The sequence below is a fragment of the Lissotriton vulgaris genome, chromosome 3_1 (assembly GCF_964263255.1).
Source record: "Lissotriton vulgaris chromosome 3_1, aLisVul1.2, whole genome shotgun sequence".
NCBI lineage: Eukaryota > Metazoa > Chordata > Amphibia > Caudata > Salamandridae > Lissotriton > Lissotriton vulgaris.
In genome coordinates this window covers 2,020,212,132-2,020,238,384 of record NC_141689.1, presented here as the reverse complement: position 1 = coordinate 2,020,238,384, position 26,253 = coordinate 2,020,212,132, and the positions used below count along the sequence as shown (strand labels likewise).

The 26,253-nt window shown below is 46.6% G+C and overlaps 1 protein-coding gene across 3 annotated transcripts in view; it reads left to right on the top strand.

The window, feature by feature from the left end:
• Window positions 1–26,253, top strand: part of LRP2BP (LRP2 binding protein) — a 489,520-nt gene that overhangs the window by 255,193 nt on the left and 208,074 nt on the right. For all 3 annotated transcript variants that reach the window (XM_086963334.1, XM_086963335.1, XM_086963336.1), the window contains exon 5: window positions 1,155–1,297. In XM_086963334.1, the coding sequence (XP_086819460.1) occupies window positions 1,155–1,297 (143 nt within the window). The remainder of the gene's footprint in view (window positions 1–1,154; window positions 1,298–26,253) is intronic.

The following is a 26,253-nucleotide window of genomic DNA, read 5'->3' as shown; positions in this document are numbered from 1 at the left end:
TAGCTTAGAGGGCCTGGAGTCCCTAGCCAACTTTAGCCCCATAGAAGCGAAGGTCTTCATTGGGGACCTCCCGGACCGCAAGTGTGGGAAGTAATATTTACAAACGCCACCTCTTACAACTGGGCCTCACATTAGCAAAAAGAGATATCGTGAGGGCCTGGAAGGCACCTAGGGCCACATCAGTGGCGGCATAGAAAAATGGGCTAGATTTTCGTATGGGGCTAGAACAACCCGTTTTCCTTGCCAGGTGGTGTCCGCACAAACACCTTAAGATATGGAAGCGGTGAACAGACTACCGGGGTCTAGAATTGGACCCTCTACAGGAAATAGAGGCACGCTTGCCTGACTAATTCACATGCACTTTCTTGGATGGTGGTGGCGTGGGTGGGATGGCTCGGAGGGTCTAGGATCCCTGGGTGTGATGTGATGGACAGGTTTATGTGGCATGGGCGCAATCTGGGGGGATTTGTTATAATGTGGTTCGCTAATATCTGCAAATGTCAAAGTCACTATCGATGTATGTTTGATGTGTGTAGATGTCTCTGGAGTACAGAGCCCTGCAATATATGTGAAACTAGACGAATAACATTTGTTTAAAAAAAACATTTTTAAACGTGAGCTTGAAGAACTGAAACGGTTCTCGAGGCCCAAACTTATGTCAATTTAACAGTGCAATGGGTTAGAAATATGTGTACATTTCTACACAAATGGCAAATGCAGCTTCTGAATGCTTGAATAAACTCCAAAGAATTACGTAAATGTCATTTCAAATGCACCAACATGGATATAATTCTTGTTACATGTTTAAACAGTAGTCTACACATACACATCCTGTTTTATAACCTTCATAAGGAGACACGTCTAAACGTTAACTTCTCCTGAAATATTGATATATGAATGTTACAAAGACATTTATTACTTTTGTTTCTATGCTCACAATTATAAGTGTCGTTTTTTCACATGGAGTACTTTAAATATGCAATACCCCATCTTTTCTTAGTAACATTAATCACACAGAAGACATTTGAGTGCTGACTATGCATGGTTATGATGCACTCCTACAGTAGCTTGACCTCTGCCCCAGTTCCATTTAGTACTTACAACTGATAATTTCAAAACATTCCACTAAACTTTCGTATTTTTGTTATTGTTAGGCAAAAGGAGTAGAATATATGAAGACAATCGTAAACTCTGAAAGCCCCAGAGCCACGCACTTACGATATGCTGCAGCGTACAACCTTGGCAGAGCCTACTTTGAAGGATATGGTGTTATACATTCAGATAAAGAGGCTGAAAGGTAATCGTTTTGTGGTAAAGGAGTCAATGTTCAGTTGCCCTCGGAGAAAGAAATGTACTTTCATTTGCTTTACTATTTTTTTAGACGTGTTGCGATTTTAAAAACAGGCAGAATGGAGGGTGAGTCTTAACATGAACCAGATGATGAAACCATTCTGATGGGTATTTCTACCCACAGATTCCTCACCTCTTGAATATTCCCAGGTGCCAAATTGGATCCAGAAACTACTCCTCTTCCAGAAGCACCTCCTGTACCAGGAGGTGGTGCTGGCTCCATCTTGGCAGTGAAGTCATACAGTACAATGCAAGCACATTGGCTTCATTTCTCTTTTTTCTTCACCCTTTGATGATGATCCGGAGCTACTCTGTGCACATTTTCCATGTTATCAGTTCTTTTTTAAACTTTTGCTAACTTTCTTTAGTGTAGTCCGTAGGGCTGGTACAGTCAGTTGAAAACACTCAGGAGTGCAAGGTCAAACTATTTTTCCCCAAAAAACTTTTATTATGTTTTGAGAAATAATGCAATGCAACATAAGTAGACAGCCAACAGGCATGTACAGTAACCAATTTTTCAAACATTAAGGATAGGTAGGCCATCCAACCTGGCTGTATCACCGGTATGCATAATATGGGACAAAGCAAGAATAAAAAATAACCAATGAAACAAGAACAAGAACGACTCTGAGCAATATAAATAGGACATTCCAAACCTAAGCAGCAGTCCAGCCCCCCCCTTTCAAACCTCCAGGGAGGGGGCAGGCAGAAGTTTAATCCCATGCCCTTGCAACCTCATGTATGGCTATAGTAAGGTCCAGCCATAGCAGGGCCCATTGATATCTGTTCACATCAATGTCTTCTGATATTTGAAAGAGTGCACACTGTGGGGTTCTCGGCAGAATCAGGCCCAGCACTCCCTCCAGGCAATTAAAACCCCCAGTTTAGAAGGGGGCCAGAACCCCTCAACTCCAAACAGTATGCAAGAAGTTCCCCATCTTGGGCTAACAGCACAGACATGCACCGATGCAATAATCCCCCTCCTCCACAGCTTTTCCCCAGTATAATAAACCCTGTGTAAGTAGCACAGCTAAATAAGATGATACTGGGAGATGATGGCTGCCCCCACAGGGAGAAGCCCGTGCCCCCTCCAGTCCTTCTCCGCCAATGTGCCCAGGTTGTGCGCTCACGCCTCCCAGAGGGCCTCAAAAGAATCTGAAGCATTGACCACCAGAGACTGATATATGACTGAGATCTTGTGTTGTGGGATGTTCGTCAAAAGTACTTTGGCTTCAGAGGGGGAAGTTACATTATCCAGTATTAGGGGTATCTTTCATAGATACACATGCCTGAATCATTCCCCGTCGTCGGGATGGGAGTCCCCGGTACATAAATAAAGTAATGTCACATAGACATATATACATATTAATGGGCCAGAGGCCTCTCATTAGTAACATATCCATGCCCTTTTATAAAAAGGACCAAGCTTTGGCCAAGAGCCAATCAGCTATCACCACCCTCTGGAACCCTCCTGGAAGGAGCTCTAGTCCCTCAGATTTTCTACCGCACGTCATGCTAAGGGAGTTTCCACTGAGCTCTGCTCAGCTTTCCTTAGTTTTCTGGATTTCCAGTACTTTTCTCTTCAGAACGTCTTCATTTGTGTGGGGTTTTCAGTTTGCTATGGCTGATACTCCTAAAAAAGGACTTTTTAGGTTCTGTGCCTCATGTGGCAAAAAGAGACTTCATGTGGACGACCAGCACAAGGATTGTTTCTATTGCCTGTACCTAGACCACTCTTCAAAGGATTGCAAGATCTGCCGTACTTTTTCAACAAAAACCCTCAAGGACAGAGAGGGACGCCTTTTGATATGGCTACAGAGACTGAAAGACAAAGACCAGGCAGTCTCTTCTGGTGAGAGTGAATGTTCCTTCAGGAGTTCACATTCCTCTCCTAAAAGACCTAGAGTGACATCCCCGGGACTATCTACTGAGCCATCTCAAAAGAAGACACATAAAAAGTCTTCAGAGGTTCACTCTAAGGTCTTGCCTGTAAAGGTTTCTCCTCAAGAATCTGCTTGCACCTTCAAGAAACCTTTCACAATTTCATCAGCTTTGCCTGTGATGGCGTAGACGGCTACCATCTCCACTTCCGTGGCGTCTTCTTCAATGTCCACGTCGACGTCTACAACTTCCTCGTCGTCGACGGGTAGGTCCATTTTATCAAAAATTAAAATAAAGAAATCGTCGTCAACGAAAGCTCCATCAACGTCGAAGCCATCACTGTCGACGAAGTCGTCGCCGAAGCCATCGTCGTCGACGCCAACGTTGACGAAGCCATCGTCGACGACACAGTCCCCATCGACGCTGCAGCCGTCAATGACATCATCGTCAACGTCATCGTCGACGATGACATCTGGATCAGTAGTCGACGTCCCGCCATCGACGACCACCCTGTCGACGGGTTCGACGACATCGGAACCTACCTTAAAAAGTGCGCATGTTCACCTAAAAATTACCAAACGCACGCTGATACCGGCTTTAACCTTCCCGAGCAGAGTCCAGGCTTTACCACCTGCGCATCTCCTGGACGCGGATGACTCAGATGATGGTCCTATGTTCCAGACGGCTACCAGCTCATCCGAAATAAATGTAAAATACCACGAGAGCTCGGATTATGAGGAACAAGAACAGGAAGAACAGATGGATTACCAGGAAGAATTCTAGGCTCCTCCTCAGCCTATGGTTTGTCTACCTGCATCTATAGTCACTGACCCTCAGTTTTTCAAGACTAACAATCGACACATGAGGAATGGGACGATTACGTCAATCCCTGTCCGGCATCTCCTGTGCCTACGCAAGCTGATTCTCTACCTAAGGATATTGGGGGTTTCCATAATATTCTTGAAAGGGCGGCTTTGCGTTTCAAAAATTCCTATGACAACTCAGCAACAAGACTGCTTCCTTTATGATTTTAAGGAACCGTTCAAGAAGGCTGTCAGGTCCATCCCTATGATGGACTACATTTGGGAGCAGGGGGTTAAGATCATGCAAAACCCTTCTTCCTTACCCCAAGTGCTGCCTTGGCTGGACAAGAAATATAGGGCTCCAGACACGGCTCCAGCTTGCCTTACTGGCCATCCCAAACCGGACTCGGTCATTACCCAAGCAGCGCAGCATAAATCAAAAAATCCCTCTGCTGCACTGACTGCTCCCCCGGATAAGGACGGAAGAAGACTGGATAATATTGGGAAGCGTTTTGCTTCTATCTCCGCGTTAACAGTGATCGCTTCCAACTCTTTGGTACTGTTAGGGCGTTATAATCGTCAAACTTGGGCTGATATTGCCCCATATTTGGGATCCTTACCGGAGCAGGAAAAAGAGGAGGCTAGGAAAATTCTCTTGGCGGGTGAACGCTCAGCCTCAGAAATCATCGATTGTGCAATGGATATTGCATTGACGGGTTTTCGCCAACTGGCTGGGGCTGCGGTGTTGCGATGCCAAGGTTGGCTAAAAGCTACTGCTTTCCTTCCTGGAAGTTCAAACTAAGTTGCTTGACATGCCTTACGACGGTCAATTTCTTTTCGGTGCTCACATCAACGAGGCGCTTCAAGGTATTAAAAAGGATACCGATACGGCGAGGGCATTGGGTACCCTCGAGTTTAAGGGTCCTCCTTTTCGTGGCTCAAGAGGGAGGGGACAGTCTTCTACAACAGGAGATTTTCAAGGTTACCGGTCCTCCTACACCTCAAATCAGCGGCAACAATACCAACAGCGACAACAACAGCAACAGTCTTCTTACACAAAGACTTCCTTTCGTGGTAAAGGAGCAAAGACGAACACAGCCAGAAGACAATGACTTCTCTCTGCCACAGGTCTCCACTTCTTCTCTACCATGCAAGATTGGAGGAAGAATCTCGCCTTTCCTACAAAATTGGAAAAAGATTACTACGGATCGATGGGTCCTTCAAATAGTTCAATTCGGACACTCTCTGGAGTTCATAGGAACTCCGCCTCAGACCCCTCCTCGTCCAGTGCTCCACAAAAATTTACATCTACTGCTTTTGGAACTCTCACTAATGCTCCAGAAAGGCGCTATAGAAAGAGACCCTCTTGGTCAGCGAGGCAAGGGGTTCTATTCCTGATTTTTCTTGATCCGAAAGAAGGAGAAAAAATGGAGACCTATATTGGACTTAAGAAACCTAAACAAGTATCTCAAAAAACAATCCTTTTGTATGGTGTCTATTCAGGAGGTGCTACAACTCCTCAATGGGAACAACTTCATGGTGTCTCTAGAACTTCAAGACACCTATTTTCACGTGCCTATCCACAAGAATCACAAAAAATACCTCAGGTTCGCTGTGGCGGGCAGACACTACCAGTTTCGGGTGTTGCCCTTCGGCCTGAAATCAGCGCCATGCATTTTCACAAAATGCCTGTCTCCAGTGGCCGCGTACCTCCGGCAGCAACATCACCAAGTCTTCCCATACTTGGACCACTGGCTCGTCAAGGCGCCTTCTTTTGCAGGCATGACCAAGTCCTCCAACGCCTGTCTTCAACTTTTCAACGACTTGGGCCTCACGCTCAATCGAGACAAATCCGTCCTTCAACCTTCCAAGCGTCTCACATTCCTAGGTGCTGTCCTCGATACGGCGCAGAAGAAAGCATTTCCTTCGCAGGAACGTCAAATCAAGCAGACCACCTTAGTGGCCCGCATACAAGCCAAAAGATCCCTCATGGTGCGCCTTTACAAGTCTCTGCTTGGTATGATGTCTTCTTGCATCTTGTTAGTTCCGCATTGCTGTCTGCACATGCGCCCTCTTCAGGAAGCGCTGCCACTCAATGGATCCAGTGTACTAGATCGTTCGACGATGTCATCCGTGTGACTCCTCCCATGGTGAAAGCTCTAGAGTGGTGGATTCACCCACAGAACCTTTTGCAAGGCTTGCCTTTCTTGCTTCCAGTTTCTCCGCATATCGTAACAACTGATGCGTTCCTGGAAGGTTGGGGTGCGTTTCTCCAAGAACTCAGAATCAGCGGACGTTGGTCCCCTTCTGGGCGCCAGCTGCACATAAACCTCCTCGAGTTACGAGCATTTTACCTGGCGCTTCAAGCATTTCTTCCTCGGATCAAAAATTGCCCAGTGATTGTGAGGACGGACAATACCACGACAATGCACTATATAAACAAACAAGGGGGGACTCGTTCTCAGATGTTGTCTCACGAATCTCAGAAAATCTGGAATTGGTTGCTTCTTCACAACATTTCCCTTTGTGCAGAATACGTCTCTGTAATGGACAATGTCCTCGCAGACTCAGTGAGCAGACAGCGCACTGTGTGCCACGAGTGGGAATTGGATCAACAGCTTCTCAGTCACATCTTCTCCCAATGGGGCACACCTGACTTGGACCTTTTTGCGACCAGACAGAACACCAAATGCCAACACTACGCAAGCTGGCGTCCCCAGAAGGGGTCTCTAGGGAATGCCTTTTCGATCGCATGGTTCAATCTCTTTGCGTACGCATTTCCTCCATTTCCCCTGATTCCCAGGGTCCTCCGGAAGTTGAAGGCGGAACATTGTACCCTTATCTTGATAGCTCCAGCTTGGCCGCGCCAGCACTAGTTACGGAGCTTCATCTCCTATCGCTGGAACCGCCGACCCCATTGAAGCCGTTCCCCAATCTCCTCACAATGAACCACGGGCAAGTCCAGCATCCGGATCCAGCATCTCTCAAATAATTGGTTGGGCTCCTGAGTTCAGAGAATTCCAAAACTTAGACATCCCACCAGATTGCAGAGCTGTTATGGCCCGAGCTCGAGCAGACAGTACCAACAAAACGTATTCCCTGAAATGGAAGAGATTCTGCATCTGGTGCAAATCAAAAAAGGTGCACCCTCTTTCTTCATCTCCTGCACAGATGTTGCCTTACCTTCGACATCTGGCAAACTCGGGTCTTGCTCATGCTTCGATTAAAGTTCACCTGGCCGCAATATCTCACTTCAGACGTTCCTCTGCAGGTCCTTCCCTCTGGTCCAGTAGACTCATCAAACAGTTTCTTAAAGGCTTGTTCAGAACGTTCCCTCCGGTCAAGACTTTAACACCTACCTGGAAGCTTAACATTGTGCTTGCTCAACTAATGAATTACAAAAGGGGGTGGTGATGAACAGAGTGTCTGAATTGAGCAGACCACTCTTACCCAGTCCAAAGATCAGGGCTTGATCCATCACCGTTATTTATCTCACTGCCCCATCCCAGCTCAGAACCTGGCTATATGCAAATCAGTCTGTCCCTGGCCCAGTGCATCATGGGAACAGGGCAGACTAAACTACCAAGCCAATTCTTTACCAGAAAGGAGACAAGCTACCGGGGACCGGTTTCTGGCATTTCAGCCTCTTCGGCCCGGCTTGCTTGAATCCTGATGGAGCAGTGAGAAAGGGACTCATGTCTGAGTATACCCTGCCACACCTATAGTGGCCAAAATCGATTTACAAAAGGGGGTGGTGATGAACAGAGTGTCTGAATTGAGCAGACCACTCTTACCCAGTCCAAAGATCAGGGCTTGATCCATCACCGTTATTTATCTCACTGCCCCATCCCAGCTCAGAACCTGGCTATATGCAAATCAGTCTGTCCCTGGCCCAGTGCATCATGGGAACAGGGCAGACTAAACTACCAAGCCAATTCTTTACCAGAAAGGAGACAAGCTACCGGGGACCGGTTTCTGGCATTTCAGCCTCTTCGGCCCGGCTTGCTTGAATCCTGATGGAGCAGTGAGAAAGGGACTCATGTCTGAGTATACCCTGCCACACCTATAGTGGCCAAAATCGATTTACAAAAGGGGGTGGTGATGAACAGAGTGTCTGAATTGAGCAGACCACTCTTACCCAGTTCAAAGATCAGGGCTTGATCCATCACCGTTATTTATCTCACTGCCCCATCCCAGCTCAGAACCTGGCTATATGCAAATCAGTCTGTCCCTGGCCCAGTGCATCATGGGAACAGGGCAGACTAAACTACCAAGCCAATTCTTTACCAGAAAGGAGACAAGCTACCGGGGACCGGTTTCTGGCATTTCAGCCTCTTCGGCCCGGCTTGCTTGAATCCTGATGGAGCAGTGAGAAAGGGACTCATGTCTGAGTATACCCTGCCACACCTATAGTGGCCAAAATCGATTTACAAAAGGGGGTGGTGATGAACAGAGTGTCTGAATTGAGCAGACCACTCTTACCCAGTCCAAAGATCAGGGCTTGATCCATCACCGTTATTTATCTCACTGCCCCATCCCAGCTCAGAACCTGGCTATATGCAAATCAGTCTGTCCCTGGCCCAGTGCATCATGGGAACAGGGCAGACTAAACTACCAAGCCAATTCTTTACCAGAAAGGAGACAAGCTACCGGGGACCGGTTTGTGGCATTTCAGCCTCTTCGGCCCGGCTTGCTTGAATCCTGATGGAGCAGTGAGAAAGGGACTCATGTCTGAGTATACCCTGCCACACCTATAGTGGCCAAAATCGATTTACAAAAGGGGGTGGTGATGAACAGAGTGTCTGAATTGAGCAGACCACTCTTACCCAGTCCAAAGATCAGGGCTTGATCCATCACCGTTATTTATCTCACTGCCCCATCCCAGCTCAGAACCTGGCTATATGCAAATCAGTCTGTCCCTGGCCCAGTGCATCATGGGAACAGGGCAGACTAAACTACCAAGCCAATTCTTTACCAGAAAGGAGACAAGCTACCGGGGACCGGTTTCTGGCATTTCAGCCTCTTCGGCCCGGCTTGCTTGAATCCTGATGGAGCAGTGAGAAAGGGACTCATGTCTGAGTATACCCTGCCACACCTATAGTGGCCAAAATCGATTTACAAAAGGGGGTGGTGATGAACAGAGTGTCTGAATTGAGCAGACCACTCTTACCCAGTCCAAAGATCAGGGCTTGATCCATCACCGTTATTTATCTCACTGCCCCATCCCAGCTCAGAACCTGGCTATATGCAAATCAGTCTGTCCCTGGCCCAGTGCATCATGGGAACAGGGCAGACTAAACTACCAAGCCAATTCTTTACCAGAAAGGAGACAAGCTACCGGGGACCAGTTTCTGGCATTTCAGCCTCTTCGGCCCGGCTTGCTTGAATCCTGATGGAGCAGTGAGAAAGGGACTCATGTCTGAGTATACCCTGCCACACCTATAGTGGCCAAAATCGATTTACAAAAGGGGGTGGTGATGAACAGAGTGTCTGAATTGAGCAGACCACTCTTACCCAGTCCAAAGATCAGGGCTTGATCCATCACCGTTATTTATCTCACTGCCCCATCCCAGCTCAGAACCTGGCTATATGCAAATCAGTCTGTCCCTGGCCCAGTGCATCATGGGAACAGGGCAGACTAAACTACCAAGCCAATTCTTTACCAGAAAGGAGACAAGCTACCGGGGACCTTAGCGTGGAAGGGTATACTCAGATGTGAGTCCCTTGCTCATTGCACCATCAGGATTCAAGCAAGCCGGGCCGAAGAGGCTGAAATGCCAGAAACCGGTCCCCGGTAGCTTGTTTCCTTCCCAGTGTAAGAATTGGCTTTTGTAGTTTGGTTTGCCCTGTTCCCATCATGCACTGGGACAGGAACAGACTAATTTGCATACAGCCAGGTTCTGAAACTGGGATGGTGCAGTGAGCTAAAAAACGGTGTTGGATCTAGCCCTGATCTCTTGACTGGGTCAGAGTATTCTGTTTAATTCAGAGACTCTGTCCCTCACCACCCCTTGTTGTAAATATTTTTGTCCACCCTAAGCGTGGAAGGGTATACTCAGATGTGAGTCCCTTGCTCATTGCACCATCAGGATTCAAGCAAGCCGGGCCGAAGAGGCTGAAATGCCAGAAACCGGTCCCCGGTAGCTTGTTTCCTTCCCAGTGTAAGAATTGGCTTTTGTAGTTTGGTTTGCCCTGTTCCCATCATGCACTGGGACAGGAACAGACTAATTTGCATACAGCCAGGTTCTGAAACTGGGATGGTGCAGTGAGCTAAAAAACGGTGTTGGATCTAGCCCTGATCTCTTGACTGGGTGAGAGTATTCTGTTTAATTCAGAGACTCTGTCCCTCACCACCCCTTGTTGTAAATATTTTTGTCCACCCTAAGCGTGGAAGGGTATACTCAGATGTGAGTCCCTTGCTCATTGCACCATCAGGATTCAAGCAAGCCGGGCCGAAGAGGCTGAAATGCCAGAAACCGGTCCCCGGTAGCTTGTTTCCTTCCCAGTGTAAGAATTGGCTTTTGTAGTTTGGTTTGCCCTGTTCCCATCATGCACTGGGACAGGAACAGACTAATTTGCATACAGCCAGGTTCTGAAACTGGGATGGTGCAGTGAGCTAAAAAACGGTGTTGGATCTAGCCCTGATCTCTTGACTGGGTGAGAGTATTCTGTTTAATTCAGAGACTCTGTCCCTCACCACCCCTTGTTGTAAATATTTTTGTCCACCCTAAGCGTGGAAGGGTATACTCAGATGTGAGTCCCTTGCTCATTGCACCATCAGGATTCAAGCAAGCCGGGCCGAAGAGGCTGAAATGCCAGAAACCGGTCCCCGGTAGCTTGTTTCCTTCCCAGTGTAAGAATTGGCTTTTGTAGTTTGGTTTGCCCTGTTCCCATCATGCACTGGGACAGGAACAGACTAATTTGCATACAGCCAGGTTCTGAAACTGGGATGGTGCAGTGAGCTAAAAAACGGTGTTGGATCTAGCCCTGATCTCTTGACTGGGTGAGAGTATTCTGTTTAATTCAGAGACTCTGTCCCTCACCACCCCTTGTTGTAAATATTTTTGTCCACCCTAAGCGTGGAAGGGTATACTCAGATGTGAGTCCCTTGCTCATTGCACCATCAGGATTCAAGCAAGCCGGGCCGAAGAGGCTGAAATGCCAGAAACCGGTCCCCGGTAGCTTGTTTCCTTCCCAGTGTAAGAATTGGCTTTTGTAGTTTGGTTTGCCCTGTTCCCATCATGCACTGGGACAGGAACAGACTAATTTGCATACAGCCAGGTTCTGAAACTGGGATGGTGCAGTGAGCTAAAAAACGGTGTTGGATCTAGCCCTGATCTCTTGACTGGGTGAGAGTATTCTGTTTAATTCAGAGACTCTGTCCCTCACCACCCCTTGTTGTAAATATTTTTGTCCACCCTAAGCGTGGAAGGGTATACTCAGATGTGAGTCCCTTGCTCATTGCACCATCAGGATTCAAGCAAGCCGGGCCGAAGAGGCTGAAATGCCAGAAACCGGTCCCCGGTAGCTTGTTTCCTTCCCAGTGTAAGAATTGGCTTTTGTAGTTTGGTTTGCCCTGTTCCCATCATGCACTGGGACAGGAACAGACTAATTTGCATACAGCCAGGTTCTGAAACTGGGATGGTGCAGTGAGCTAAAAAACGGTGTTGGATCTAGCCCTGATCTCTTGACTGGGTGAGAGTATTCTGTTTAATTCAGAGACTCTGTCCCTCACCACCCCTTGTTGTAAATATTTTTGTCCACCCTAAGCGTGGAAGGGTATACTCAGATGTGAGTCCCTTGCTCATTGCACCATCAGGATTCAAGCAAGCCGGGCCGAAGAGGCTGAAATGCCAGAAACCGGCCCCCGGTAGCTTGTTTCCTTCCCAGTGTAAGAATTGGCTTTTGTAGTTTGGTTTGCCCTGTTCCCATCATGCACTGGGACAGGAACAGACTAATTTGCATACAGCCAGGTTCTGAAACTGGGATGGTGCAGTGAGCTAAAAAACGGTGTTGGATCTAGCCCTGATCTCTTGACTGGGTGAGAGTATTCTGTTTAATTCAGAGACTCTGTCCCTCACCACCCCTTGTTGTAAATATTTTTGTCCACCCTAAGCGTGGAAGGGTATACTCAGATGTGAGTCCCTTGCTCATTGCACCATCAGGATTCAAGCAAGCCGGGCCGAAGAGGCTGAAATGCCAGAAACCGGTCCCCGGTAGCTTGTTTCCTTCCCAGTGTAAGAATTGGCTTTTGTAGTTTGGTTTGCCCTGTTCCCATCATGCACTGGGACAGGAACAGACTAATTTGCATACAGCCAGGTTCTGAAACTGGGATGGTGCAGTGAGCTAAAAAACGGTGTTGGATCTAGCCCTGATCTCTTGACTGGGTGAGAGTATTCTGTTTAATTCAGAGACTCTGTCCCTCACCACCCCTTGTTGTAAATATTTTTGTCCACCCTAAGCGTGGAAGGGTATACTCAGATGTGAGTCCCTTGCTCATTGCACCATCAGGATTCAAGCAAGCCGGGCCGAAGAGGCTGAAATGCCAGAAACCGGTCCCCGGTAGCTTGTTTCCTTCCCAGTGTAAGAATTGGCTTTTGTAGTTTGGTTTGCCCTGTTCCCATCATGCACTGGGACAGGAACAGACTAATTTGCATACAGCCAGGTTCTGAAACTGGGATGGTGCAGTGAGCTAAAAAACGGTGTTGGATCTAGCCCTGATCTCTTGACTGGGTGAGAGTATTCTGTTTAATTCAGAGACTCTGTCCCTCACCACCCCTTGTTGTAAATATTTTTGTCCACCCTAAGCGTGGAAGGGTATACTCAGATGTGAGTCCCTTGCTCATTGCACCATCAGGATTCAAGCAAGCCGGGCCGAAGAGGCTGAAATGCCAGAAACCGGTCCCCGGTAGCTTGTTTCCTTCCCAGTGTAAGAATTGGCTTTTGTAGTTTGGTTTGCCCTGTTCCCATCATGCACTGGGACAGGAACAGACTAATTTGCATACAGCCAGGTTCTGAAACTGGGATGGTGCAGTGAGCTAAAAAACGGTGTTGGATCTAGCCCTGATCTCTTGACTGGGTGAGAGTATTCTGTTTAATTCAGAGACTCTGTCCCTCACCACCCCTTGTTGTAAATATGCTCAACTAATGAAACATCCCTTTGAGCCGATACACAAACCTGATATTAAGTATCTTTCCTGGAAAACTGCACTTCTACTGGCTCTTACCTCGACAAGACGAGTGAGTGAGCTCCAATCATTTTCAATTCAAGACCCTTTCCTCCAATTCAAACACAACAGAGTGATTCTAAGGACTAATCCTAAATTTATTCCAAAGGTCCCATCTGACTTTCATCTTAATGAGCCTATAGTCCTGCGCTCTTTCTTTCTGAATCCACAATCGGCAGCAGAGAGGACTCTCCACTCCCTCGATCTCAAACGCTGCCTTAAATTCTACATTCACAGAACAAAGACATTCCAAGGTTCGTGCTCATTCCACTAGAGCAGTCTCAACCTCCATGGAGCTCTTTTCTAGAGTGCCCATTACTGACATCTGCAGAGTGGCGAGGTGGAAGACGCTGCATACGTTCACCAGGCACTACTGCTTGGATACTGAACTTATGAAAGATGCAGCAGTGGGACATGCTGTGCTCCGTCATCTATTTCATCAGAGGTGAGCCTTCTCTTTCATCCCACTTTCCTACTGTATGCTCGCACATTTCTCTCTGATATGGCATTTTGGTACCTTTTGCATTTCACATTTGATATGTTATTATCTAGTGAGATTTTTTTGTTGTACCATTCGAAATGTGCTTGTCATTGCTTGCTGCTCTGATTCAGGCATGTGAATCTATGAACGATACCCCTAATACTGGATAAGAAATGCATTACTTACCTGTAACTGCAGTTATCCAGTATTGGTATATTTCATAGATTCACATGGAACCCGCCCGCCTCCACTTTAGTTCTCTCAGTAATATGTCTACTTAGCACTGTGCTTACGAAAATCTGAGGGACTAGAGCTCCTCCCAGGAAGGTTCCAGAGGGTGGTGATAGCTGATTGGCTCTTGGCCAAAGTTTTGTCCTTTTTACAAAAGGACATGGATATGTTACTAATGGGAGGCCTCTTGCCCATTACTATGTATATATGTCTATGTGACATTACTTTATTTATGTACCGGGGACTCCCATCCCGACGACGGGGAATGATTCAGGCATGTGAATCTATGAAAGATACCAACACTGGATAGCTGCAGTTACAGGTAAGTAACACATTCCTCCGAGGATATCCCCTAAATGTACGATGGAGGGTGTGAGCGCGTGACAGAGTGGCAGGTATTTAGAAAGCTGGAGCTCCTCCTATAGTTCAGCAAACGATTTGAGTGAATTTCCTTTGAGGACGTCCGCCAATTGGGAAATTCCTATGAGGTCCCATTGCTGAAACCCCGGTAGGCCAGCCACCTGGTGCAGGACTGTACCCTCCCACAAAGGAGTCTCCCTGGTGAGCCAGCCCCTCCACCCTGTGAATGATGCCCCTGCCTCCCTCCATGTTGTGAGGACCCTCCTTAGTCGCAGGGGGAGGCCCTGGGTGCCTGCCCCTGTACAACAGGTGCAGGAGGGACTGTGCGCCCAGCACCCATCCCTTGGATGTGCATGTGGGGGTCCCCGAACTCTCCAAACCACCAGTAGTTTAGGATGGGAGTTGGGCAGATCTATAGTAGAACTGCACTTCTGGCATGGCAATACCGCCATTGTAGGTTGATTTACAGTACTTGGAGAGGGATATTCTTGGTGGACCATGACTCCAGAGGAAACCCTGTAAGAGTGAACCGATACGAGAAACGAGGGACACAGGCAGCAGGAAGTTTTGGAGTTGGTACAAGAGCCATGGAAGAGCCACCATCTTAAAAATAGCCGATCTCCCGAGGAGGGGAAGGGTAGCCCAGTGTCTTAAGTTATCTGTCAAACAATCAGTTTGCGTCGGTATATTCAAGACTCATGACCGATCCTCGTTTGTAGTGATATGCCCCCTCAGGTATCAGAATCCCTGTCTGAGGACTCTGAGCTCCGACATCCGCGATAAATTCAGCATGTCTTCGCTCGCTAGGTAAATTGAAGTATTTCCAAGGTGCACTAGGAGTCCTGAGAATTTCCTGAAGATGTCCAGTATCTGGAGCACACACGGCCTGAGCCCCGGAGGTCTGTCAGGAAGAATGAGCACATCATATGCATAAAACACAATCCTTTCTTCCGCTCCTGGTCCCCACATGAACCCTCTCAGCTGCGCATCCACCTGGACCCAGTCTGCCAAGGGTTCAATAACCAGGACGAAGAGGAGTGAAGAGAGGAGGCACCCATGACATGTTCCTCACTCAACCGGAAAGTGAGCAGAGGTGACCCCACCCACCCGACCCTAGGCAAACAGCTCTGTGTACAAAAGCGTGGCATAGTTGATACATTGTGGTCCAAAATTCATCTTGGCCAGGAGAGAGAACAAAAATGACCAGCCCACCTAGTCAAAGGCCTTACGAAAGTCCACTTGCAGCAACACACTCTCCTTGTTCAGAGCTTGGACTGTGCAGTAGCGTAGCAGACTTGTCGTATGTTGGGTCGCAGCATCCTTTGTTCACAGATCCTTTAGAGACTTCTCTCCTGAGACAATCGAGTACATTTGGGATACAGTCACAATATTATGGAAGGAAGCTCATGTTCCAGTCATGATGATTCTTCGTCTGCTGGCTTTCTGCATCCTACTGGTCAGGTATGCATGCTGGAATTTTGGGGGCAGATGCCTTCATCTACAGTGGTTCCAGCAATGGGGAAATATGTTGGACAGCACCACAGTCTCTCAGGACACTGCAGCAGACCTGAGCTGGTGGTCAGTAGAGGAGCTTCTTTCACAAAGGATGTCGTTTTACCCTCCTTCAGCAGTGACTGCTGTAGTAGTGGATACATCCACCGCAGGGTGAGTTGTATCTGAAGTAAATGGAGATTAGAGACCATGGGTCTCAAAAGAGCATCTTCTAAACAGGAGCTTCTTGAACTGTGGGTTACTTTCATGACTCTGAAAGTCTTTCTCCCACCTCTTCGTGGATGGTCTGTCCAGATCTCTATTGGCAATATGGCTGGGATGTAGAATGTCAACAAGCAGGGAGGATTAGGGTCTCACTTTCTCTGTCGAGAAGTACTGGGGCTCAGTGCTTGGACTAGCAAGCGTGGACTCGGTCTGGCCGCCAGCCATCTGGCAGACTTTCTGACCACCAGGGCCAAACGTGTGGGGCTATAAAGTCGTAATTTTCATTGGAAAAGCTCATGAGAGGTATGCTTTCTTGCTGATGCACTTTCCATTGACCCTGGAGTCACTTGCTTGATTGGTGAGGATAGATTTCTAAGTTAGAGTTTGATGGTATGCCCAATGGAAAGAATGCATATCGTTATATGCAGATGATATCTTTCTATATTTGGTGAATACAGAAACCTTTATAGACAGAATATTAAATATGTTAAGAATATTTGCACATTATGTCAATTTTAGCAAAACATGGGAAAATAGTAGGGTGGCACTCCTCTCCTCTACTCTCTAAGGTTATGACAAAGGGTCATAATACCTGTGAGTGTACATGACCAGAAACAAGGGGCGAGTCTTCATTGATCTAACGTATAGGAGTGCTTGCAGACCTCCAAGACGATGTGAAATTTTGGAGATCCATGCCTCTCTCCTTTTAACCAAGAGCAGCACTCTATAAAATGATTATCTTACCGAAATAGCTGTAGTTATTACAAAATATGCCATATTGTGTAAAGGAAGGAGTTTTCTAGAATAATAATCTAACATTGAGAACATTACTATGGGGCAGGGACACCCAGAGAGTGGCACACCAAGCACTGTCCTGAGGAGTACAAGATGGGGACATTGTATCTCAACATCTGTTTAAATATTATTGGGCATGTGCAGTAGACTCAAGGCAAAAATCCAGTACTCCTCCTGTACTAATAATATAATTTAATTAACAATACTGGACAACTGGATTATTCCTATATATACAATTATTTGTATATTACATTTTTTCAACCTCATGTTCCACTAATATATCTGAAAAATCAAATCTTTTATGTCTATAGGTATGTATGAACCATATATATGTATATGGTTCAAAGACCACAGAATACATTCAGAGATTCTAATTTTACAAAATAAAGCAATGCAAACTAGTTTTTGTGTATACAAAGTCCTCGTGTATGTTTGTGTAACCGGGCTCCTTATTTTGAGCGTAATTGAAAAGTTCAAGCCAATATATGTCTCCCCATGATTAATGGGTAGTCCATTTATGTAGAGAAAAAAAGAAGAACCATCACCATTCCAACCGATGTTTTATCAAAGGGCGGTGGGTTAGCTTGTAAAAGTTATCAACACGTTTCGGCCCTATTTAATTTCTGGGCCACCTCAGGACCACCAGAAGGACAGATGATTAAAATTATATATACATGATGTATGTTACAAATGTACATTATACTTTGCATCACACAAAGAGAAGAACTATGGAAATGATGTGTTTGGACACCAGGGGTGGAGAAATGTGAGTCCCTCTCTATGAGTGCAAATTCAATACATTAATAGGAAACCCTCTTCCACATGGTGCATGTTTTTCTTAAAAACATATACTAGTGTATATCCACGTGAACACTCCTTTCTTTGTCCTATCAATAAAGGAAACATGGTTAAGCACACTCTATCAGACCTTCTCTATATAGCATTAATAAGAACTTTACAGCATAATAGATCTTGCAGCCGTAGTATTACCTCTGATAGGTTTGCATTTTGTCAGGAGTCCCAAAGATGTTGCAAATGGTGTTAGCTCAGGTGTTCCATTTTTAAACAAATTCCCCAACCTGCGTGACAGCATTCCGTGTTGTTAGGTGCTGGAAATGTTCAGCGGCGGAGAGCTCCACTGAGTTATAGCGCAATTCCCGCATGTCCCAGAAAGATCTAATCTGTGCTCCCCCCTTTCTGCCTTTGTGTCTCACTGAGTGTAATGGTTTAAACACGCGTGACCAGTTTAATTGACACTGGTGACATACTAAAAATGGGTGTTTATTCCATTACGCGGTAAAGGTTTAAAATAAAGCTGCAGCCATATTGAAACGGCGACAAAAGAATACAATCACTGCCCGTGTCAGATAATCTGTATATTACTTAAAAACAATGCAGTAATATTATTTGCCAAAACATATTTATAAGCATTCAGAAATTATTGTTGTGTCACATATATTACAAATTGATCAAGAAGTGGCAGATGTTCTGTTAGTTGTAATTTAAAGTGACAGTGACAGAAATGCACTCTTTTTTAATGACCAAATTGTATTAGGTTTAACAAGCAGCAGCATCATCCACCAACTATCGGATATTAGAACATAATATACGCGTTTGTAAATATCAACATCATTACTCCAGCAGTCCATGATGTGCCCACCACCCACCCCATATCTTATCATGCTTTTGGATATTGACCACACCTAGAAACTGCCAGAGCACCCCTCATTGGTAGTTTGGAGGATTTGTGTACGTGCCAGGAAAAGCCGATCTATGAGGCACAGGAGGTTACTCCCTGTTTGCCTGCTGGGGTCGGACTGGCCCTGCGAAGACAACCAACACAATTGTGGCCCCATTACATAGCGGATGAACGATTGACTGATAGGCCCCCTATTACATATCATTCTTATTGCTGGACTCTGGTGTGTTTACAAGACCAGGGCTCAGAAGGCCCTGCTCCCTGTCCTTTGTATAGTTTTGTGCCTGAGTGGGAGCCAAGGGCTCCTGAACTGGGCAAAACTGGTTTATGCAAGGAATGCACCAAATGTGCCCTTGAATGCAATCAGGTGGCGCTCAGAAGTACCCCTCCCTACTTAATTCCAAAGGATACGTGGTCACACCTCTCTCTTGCAGGAAATCCTTTGTTCAGCTTCCCCTGCCCGAGTTAAGCTCTAAGGAAGCCCAGTACATTGTATCATGCAACTAACACTGGAATCGGTGTAGTTGCATGATCCAACATGTTTGATACCAAAATGTCCCTCCCAGAAATGCATGTTCTCACCTTGACAGTGCTCTCATGGAAACCAGTGGCCTTCTGGACCGGGTTTAGAAGTCCACAGTGTTGAGCTATATTAGGAGTTACAAACCGGTTATTGTTCTCATTAAGGTGACCCATTTATTGGGATCTTGCTGTTCTTTTCTGGGTCAGTTCAGCTACAATAGAGAGTTGCACTCCAGCTTTGCACAGGACTCCTGGGGGATGGCCCTAATGTTACACAGATCCCTTCTGATGATGACACCAAAGGTCCATGAAGACTGACAGGGGAGATATGTGGGGATATGAGGGTTGTATGGCTGCTAGACACTACAATCATGTTTCCTGCTAAATTCCTCCTCCGCTGCTGCAGCCTGCTTTCCAAGTACTCACATCCCAGATCTTGGCTTTCCCCCGGGGACTATTGTGATGGGTGAGGACTTTAGTGCGGTTCCTGATCCTACAATAGACACCTCGACTGCTGCTCATTCAGGCTGGCATACTCCCTCGACTTGCTTATCCACCTGGGCCGACCCCATGGGTTTATGCCGGCGTGGCATTCTTGGCATCCCATGCTACGGGCATCAGATATCCTACTAAGGAAGGCAGCTTTCTATGAGGATAGAATTGGCAGGGCCGGCAATAAACAAAAAGAGACTTTTGCCATCTTGAAGGAACTCCCACAGAGGAGGGGCAGAGTTGCTTCAATCGACCTCCCAAACTGTGATACCTTTCAGGAGTTCTTCCTTCAGAAAGTCCAGGACATTATCATGGACATCACTACAACCTCGACTGATCTCAGTGTTGTAGACCCGCCCAGCCTTCCCGGCAAGAGCAGGAATTTGAATTTGAATTTGAATAGCTTTCCCCGCATGGACGTTACGTGTCTGGCGCAATAGCCAACCAGACTAAATCGGGCTCTAGGATGGACCAGTGTCCGCCGAGGATATTTCAAATGGCCCTGCCGGGTCTGGAAAAGCAACTCCTCTATCTACTTAATGAGTCATTAGACTCAGGGTACCTGCCTGTGAATTTGAAGGAAGCTATGGTTTTCCCCCTCTTAAAAAAAAGTAGGGGCTGATACAAAAGTTCTAAAAAACTACAGGCCCATCTCTCAACTTCAATTTCTGGCTAAAATCCTGGACAAACAGGCCTTGACCACCTTGGCCACTTTTTTGGAAGATCATGAACTACTCCACCCTAGACAGGCAGGCTTTAGGACACACCACAGTACTGAGCTGGTTGTTGACCACTTGAGAATCAGGGCTGGCAATAATCAGCCTTGTGCCCTGATTCTTTTAGATATGTCAGCAGCATTTGACACGGTCAGCCATTCCATTCTGCTGAACCGTGTGTCGAATCTGGGGATAAAGGGGCAAGCTTTTAAATGGCTAAACTCCTTTTTAACCGGTCGGACCCAGTGAGTGCAAATGGGAGATCAACTATCATCTGCCAGCCCAGTAACATGTGGTGTGCCCCAGGGCTCAGCATTATCCCCACTTTTATTTAATATCTATTTGCAACCCTTAGTGGAAGAGCTAACACATAGAAACTGCTACGTTTTTAACTATGCGGATGACACTCAACTGCTGGTCCAGCTGGACAACACCAGCCAAGCCCAAGACCGGGTAAAATATCTTCTGAGATTCACGGTTAACTGGATGGCAAACAATCTCCTGAAGATTAACCCTGATAAAACCGAGGTGCTTATCATCGCATCTCAAAACAGCCCTTGGTGTGAGCTTTTTTGGCCCCCCGAATTGGGGGAGGTACCAACTCCAGGGACAGTGGTAAAAAGCCTAGGGCTGAAAATTGACTCAGACCTGTCCATGGCCTCTCAGGTATCCGCAGTGGTAGGCACCTGTACATGTCTACTTAGGCAACTGAGTAAATTGGTCCCTATCCTCTCTGTCCCTGTACTACAATCCATTGTGTCCGCCACAGTTATCTCTCGGCTGGACAATGGTAATGCTCTTTAACTTGGTCTCCCTCGGAAACTTCTCAGAAAATTGGAGGTAGTCCAGGATGATGCAGCCAGGCTCGTCTTCTCCCTCCCAAGGAGAACACGAGCTAACCCCCTTTTACTTAAAATGCATTGGCTGCCTATTGAACATCGAGTGCAATTTAAGTGCCTCTGCATAGCCCACAAAGCCATCTATGGGAATGCTCCAAAATACATTAAAGACCGGCTGGTAAGGTATGTCCCAGGTAGGGCCTTACATTCTTCCAAGGACTGTAAGCTTGCCCCATCGAGATTTAAACTTAAATCCAAAGGTGGCAGAGCTTTGTCGGTTCTCCTTCCCCAAATCTGGAATGAGTTGCCGGAAGCTCTACAAGGAGAACCAGTGCTACTCCCCTTTAGGAAGGCCTTGAAGACCTACCTGTTTAAAAAGGCAGTTGCTCTTGCCTAACGGTTAGCCCGGCAGCTGGCGTAGTATTAGTGACTTGGTTGTGTTCCTCTTTTTCAAAGCGCTTAGAGACCAGTGGTGATTTGCGCTATACAAAAAACAAAGTAACATAACATAACATAAACGCACCAGTCTGCGGCTCACAATACAAAGTCACGCATTGACTTGATATGGGTACCAGCTGCACATCTCCTCCCCCTTCAATACATTCGGATCCTTCCACGGGGCATCTCTCATCATGCCCACTTACTGATGGAGTGGGGTATTGTCCTCAGTCTCCACTCCCTCTGTGGCACTTTATGGCCTGGCGCTTGAAAGACCCTGCATGCGTTAAGTTCATTGAAGAGGAGCTCAGAACCTTCTTTAAACTCAATGATTGTTCGGTGCCTTCTGTGGCAACGCTCGGGGCGTCAAGCAAGCGCTCCATGAGGGGTGTATTGAAGGGCTGTGAGCGTCTTTGTGAATCTCGCTAACAGGCTCAGGTGATTGATCTCGAGACCCAGATACACCATTTGGAAACTTGCTCTCATCGCTCTGATACGGAAGAGACATGTCGCCTCCTGGCAATGGCATGTGCCGAATTGCGACAGGTTTCCTTGGAGGAGGCCAACCAATGCTGGAGGGCTTCTACTCAACGGTTTATGGCTTGGATAATACATCTAACAAACTGCTCTACTGGCTGGCAACTTGCACTATTTGCACTAGGGTAGTGCCCGCCATACGGGATCAAACCAGCTGCCTCCTATACGACGTACCTAGAATTGCAAAGACCTTTGCCTCATCATACCAAAATATTTTACAACCGTTGTCCCGCCTCTCTGATGAGGCGGAGTACCCTATTCTCAGGGATATTCCACGACTCTCCATCCCCACTTAGAAATAGACTTGGCTATATCTGACCTCCAATCGGGAAACACCACGACCCTGACGGGTATTCCATTGAATACTACAAGAAGTTCTGGGATATAGTGACCCCTCACCTCTTGACTTTTTACCACGCAGCATTACAACAGTTTAAGTTTCCCCCGATTTGGACTGTGCCACCTTTGTGGTGCTCCCCAAAGAGGGCCTTCCCGCGGCCCAGTGCTCCCCCTACCACCCTATCTCACTTATCAATGCGGATATAAAGATTTATGCTAAGGCCCGCTCTTTTCCCCACCTTATTCACCTGGACCAATGTGGGTTTATGCAAGGCAGGAGCACACATCACTGCATTCATAGGGTGCAGTCGGTTCTCTCTTCGAGGGCACTCTTTCATTGCTCCTGGTAGACTTTTCCAAGGACTTTGACACTGTCTCCTCGGACTTTATGGATGCAATCCTGAGGCGGGTGGGCCTGAGGGAAGAGTTTCACGGGATGATTTGTCTCCTCTATAAAGACCCATGGCTCATGCGGGTTGAATGGTATCTTGTTGGGCCCCTTCTGAGGCCAGCGGGCAAAACATCAGGGCTGCCCACTCTCCCCGTTATTATGTGCATTAGCCATAGAACCCTGGCATGCCTTATTCGCTGCGACTCACAGGTGTGGGATGGAGATGGGGAGGTGGACTTGAGGACCGCATAGCACTCTACGCAGAAGACATACTCCTATTCCTTGGTGACCCACTGACCTCATGAAACCGATGCCTGGAGATTCTCCAGCTATATAGCGGCGCCTCCGGCCTCCAAATCAACACCAGAAAGCCCATCCTGGTGGAGGTGTGGGGGAATGCTAAGGATGAGGCTGCTGTCCAGATATTCCTATCCAACAGAATTCTTTTAGGTATCTGTGGATCCACATATCCCATCTGCCGGATCTGGTGTGGACACTTCACTTTCAACACCTAGCCCAAGCCCTAGATCATGACCTACGCCGAGGGTCTGGCCTACCCCTGAATCTTATTCAGGGGTAGGCCAGGTTGTGCTCTTCACAATGCTTTTCCTCCCCCACTGATGATACGTTCTGGCAAACTTTCCTCACCCATTCCCCGAATGTGGTTCCATTTCTTGGCCTCTAAACTCACTGCATATATATGGGCCGGCAAAGGTCATGGAGTGGCATTCCACTCAGCGCGCAAGTTGCCCTTTTGATGGAGTTCTTGGCCTGTCTCACATCTATGCGGACTACCTGGTGGTGGCGCTGGTGCTTATTAACACATGGTTTACCGGGTGGTGGGATGACCCAGCCTATCGTCTGGAACTACACTTGGTGGTCTTCGAAGGACTCTTCACCTTCCTCTACGGCTCTCGGTTGCCCTAGGCGCTGCCACCCTGCAACAGGATGCCGGTCGTGTGCTGGAACCTGGCCCAGCGTTTTGTTTTGTATGACTCCATTATGGCAGAGTGCATGGCTCCAACAGCTTTCCACCCTTGAGGGCTTCACCTACTGGGACTGCAAAGGCATCTCATACTTGGGCAACACACAGTTCTACTGATTCCTTCAGCTGCAACATACACTGCGCTCCCACATTCCCATGACCACTCCACTGCCTATATATAGCTCGCTTGAGGCTAAAACTTTCCTGGGGCACCTGGGGACGGGAGCCATCTCCATAATCTATTGGTCCCTGATCATCAAGGCCCCCAGTGCTTTGATTCCCTCCGTCAGAAGTGGGTATTTTGGGTGGGGGTACTGAATGAAACACTGAAGGGATGAAACTGACTGGAGGGAGGCCTGCCTTGCACTACGGGAGCTAACAATTTCGTCCCGTTTGCGCATGGTCCAAGTGAACTATCCCTACGCCACTTACCTCACCTGCTTATGCACAGTGCGCACTCCCCATGGTCGACTTCTTTCACGTGGCCTGGGATTGTCCAGCACTGTATCCCTTTTTGGCCAGGGTAGTTCGAGAGCTTTGGGCGGTCTTGGGTTGTTCCCATTAGTTGATCCTCTGTGCTGCTCTGCTTGGGATGGTGGAGGATTTGGGGGGGCCCTCGCACTTAACGGATCCTTGTTGGGGTGGCCTGAATGGTGGGCAAACGAGATGTGGTCTGATTGTGGAATCAGCCTACAATCCCCTCAATCCCCAGGTGGTGCACAACAGGAAAAACCTATTTATGCTGCAAGAGGGTGTCCCCATAAACACGACAGGGTATGGGATAAATGGTGTTCCTTCTATGGACTATTGCTTTAATGCTGTGTTTTTCTTTACTGTGACTGTGCTGAATTGCTATATCTCCCATTACACTGCTCTAATTGCTTCTGACGATGGATGTACTTGATACAAAACTTCAATAAAGTTGCTTAAAATAAACAATATGGTGTAAGGGACATCCACCACGTTTTGGGGAATGTCATTCATCACCAAATATGGCCCTTCATTTTCAGTTTACCATATTTAAACAACCCCTCCCAAAAAAAGACTTTGCAGAATCCAGACCATGTGACGTTCCCCTTTTTCAGCCATCAAATGCCTATCCTTCAATTGCATGAAGTGGATTCTGTTGGGACAGAATGAATATAGCAGAGAAGCTAAGGTCCAGTTTCTTCAGAATTCTGTCCCATGTCTCCATCACAACATTAGCTAAAAGATTGGGTGTGCCTTAGATATGAATTAAATACCCTACTAACCTGAGCTTCCTTCATGAAGATACAATGTTCCCCTGATGAGGTGGCCATCCATTTGCCATTTTTTGTTTGTAAGGGTGGGATCAATTCAGACATACATCAGGGTTTGCTGTTCTACCGATATTTCTCATGAGGCATAAGACTTTATTCTAAATGTAGTAATTCTTTTCTGGAGTCCTTCACTTTCTCATGCGTATATATTGTGGGCCTTATTTATAAAGGCCTGCAACACTTTTAAGCCACAGTAGCATCACTTTTTGTGACGCTTGCCCCATATCGAAGCACACATTGCTGGAGTTGCATTTGTTTTCAGAAACACCCCAGTAATGCGTTACTTTTGTGCCCACAGCTACGCCAGTAATACTGATGTATCTAACTCCTTGTGACATGGAGCGCCATACATTAAATACAGCGCATCCATGGTGTTGCAAGCAGGACACAGTGGAAACTGTTGCATCGCTATTTCCACGCAGCGATGCAACAGTTTTCATGAATGAGGCCCTGTGATTTGTCTTCAGAGTAAAATGGAATACCCAAATTACAAAGATTAAAGCAAACAGGAGCAAAAGGCTCACTATAATCTCTCAATTGCTATATTTTATTTTTGCAGATCACTAATTGAAAATACATTCTTTCTATATGATGAGAACACATATTGGAAACAAACTGACCACAGAAAAATAAGTTGCATTTGTTTTAAAATGTTCCCTTCACCAAGTGAAATTAATAGAGGATGAAGGATTAGTGTACTTCGATAGGTTTTTAAGTTTTTTTTAACATTTACTAGATGTGTCATGCAGTCGAACCAAGTATTTTTTATGCTATTTTTATGGTAAGTAAAAGAATGTTTTTTCAATTTGTGATTTCAGAAAATAAAAATGATAATAGCGATATTATAGTGAGTTCTTTGTTCTTTTGTGATTTACTCTTTGTAAGTAGTTTCCCTTCTATTCTTACATTTGTTCTATAGTGCCTGGATATCCATACTTTATAGGCCTACCCTATTTTAAATGTGTATATGGTGATTTAGGACATGCTGCATGTGTATAAAACACATTGCTTTTGTGTGCAATATCAATGACTTCCTTCCTGTAGAAAATTTAGAGGCACTCCTGCATGTTACCTTTACGATGTGACTTTCTAAATGTACTTTTTCTTTCTGTGCCTTGTACCTTCTATGTAAACGTGTATAGATACACAC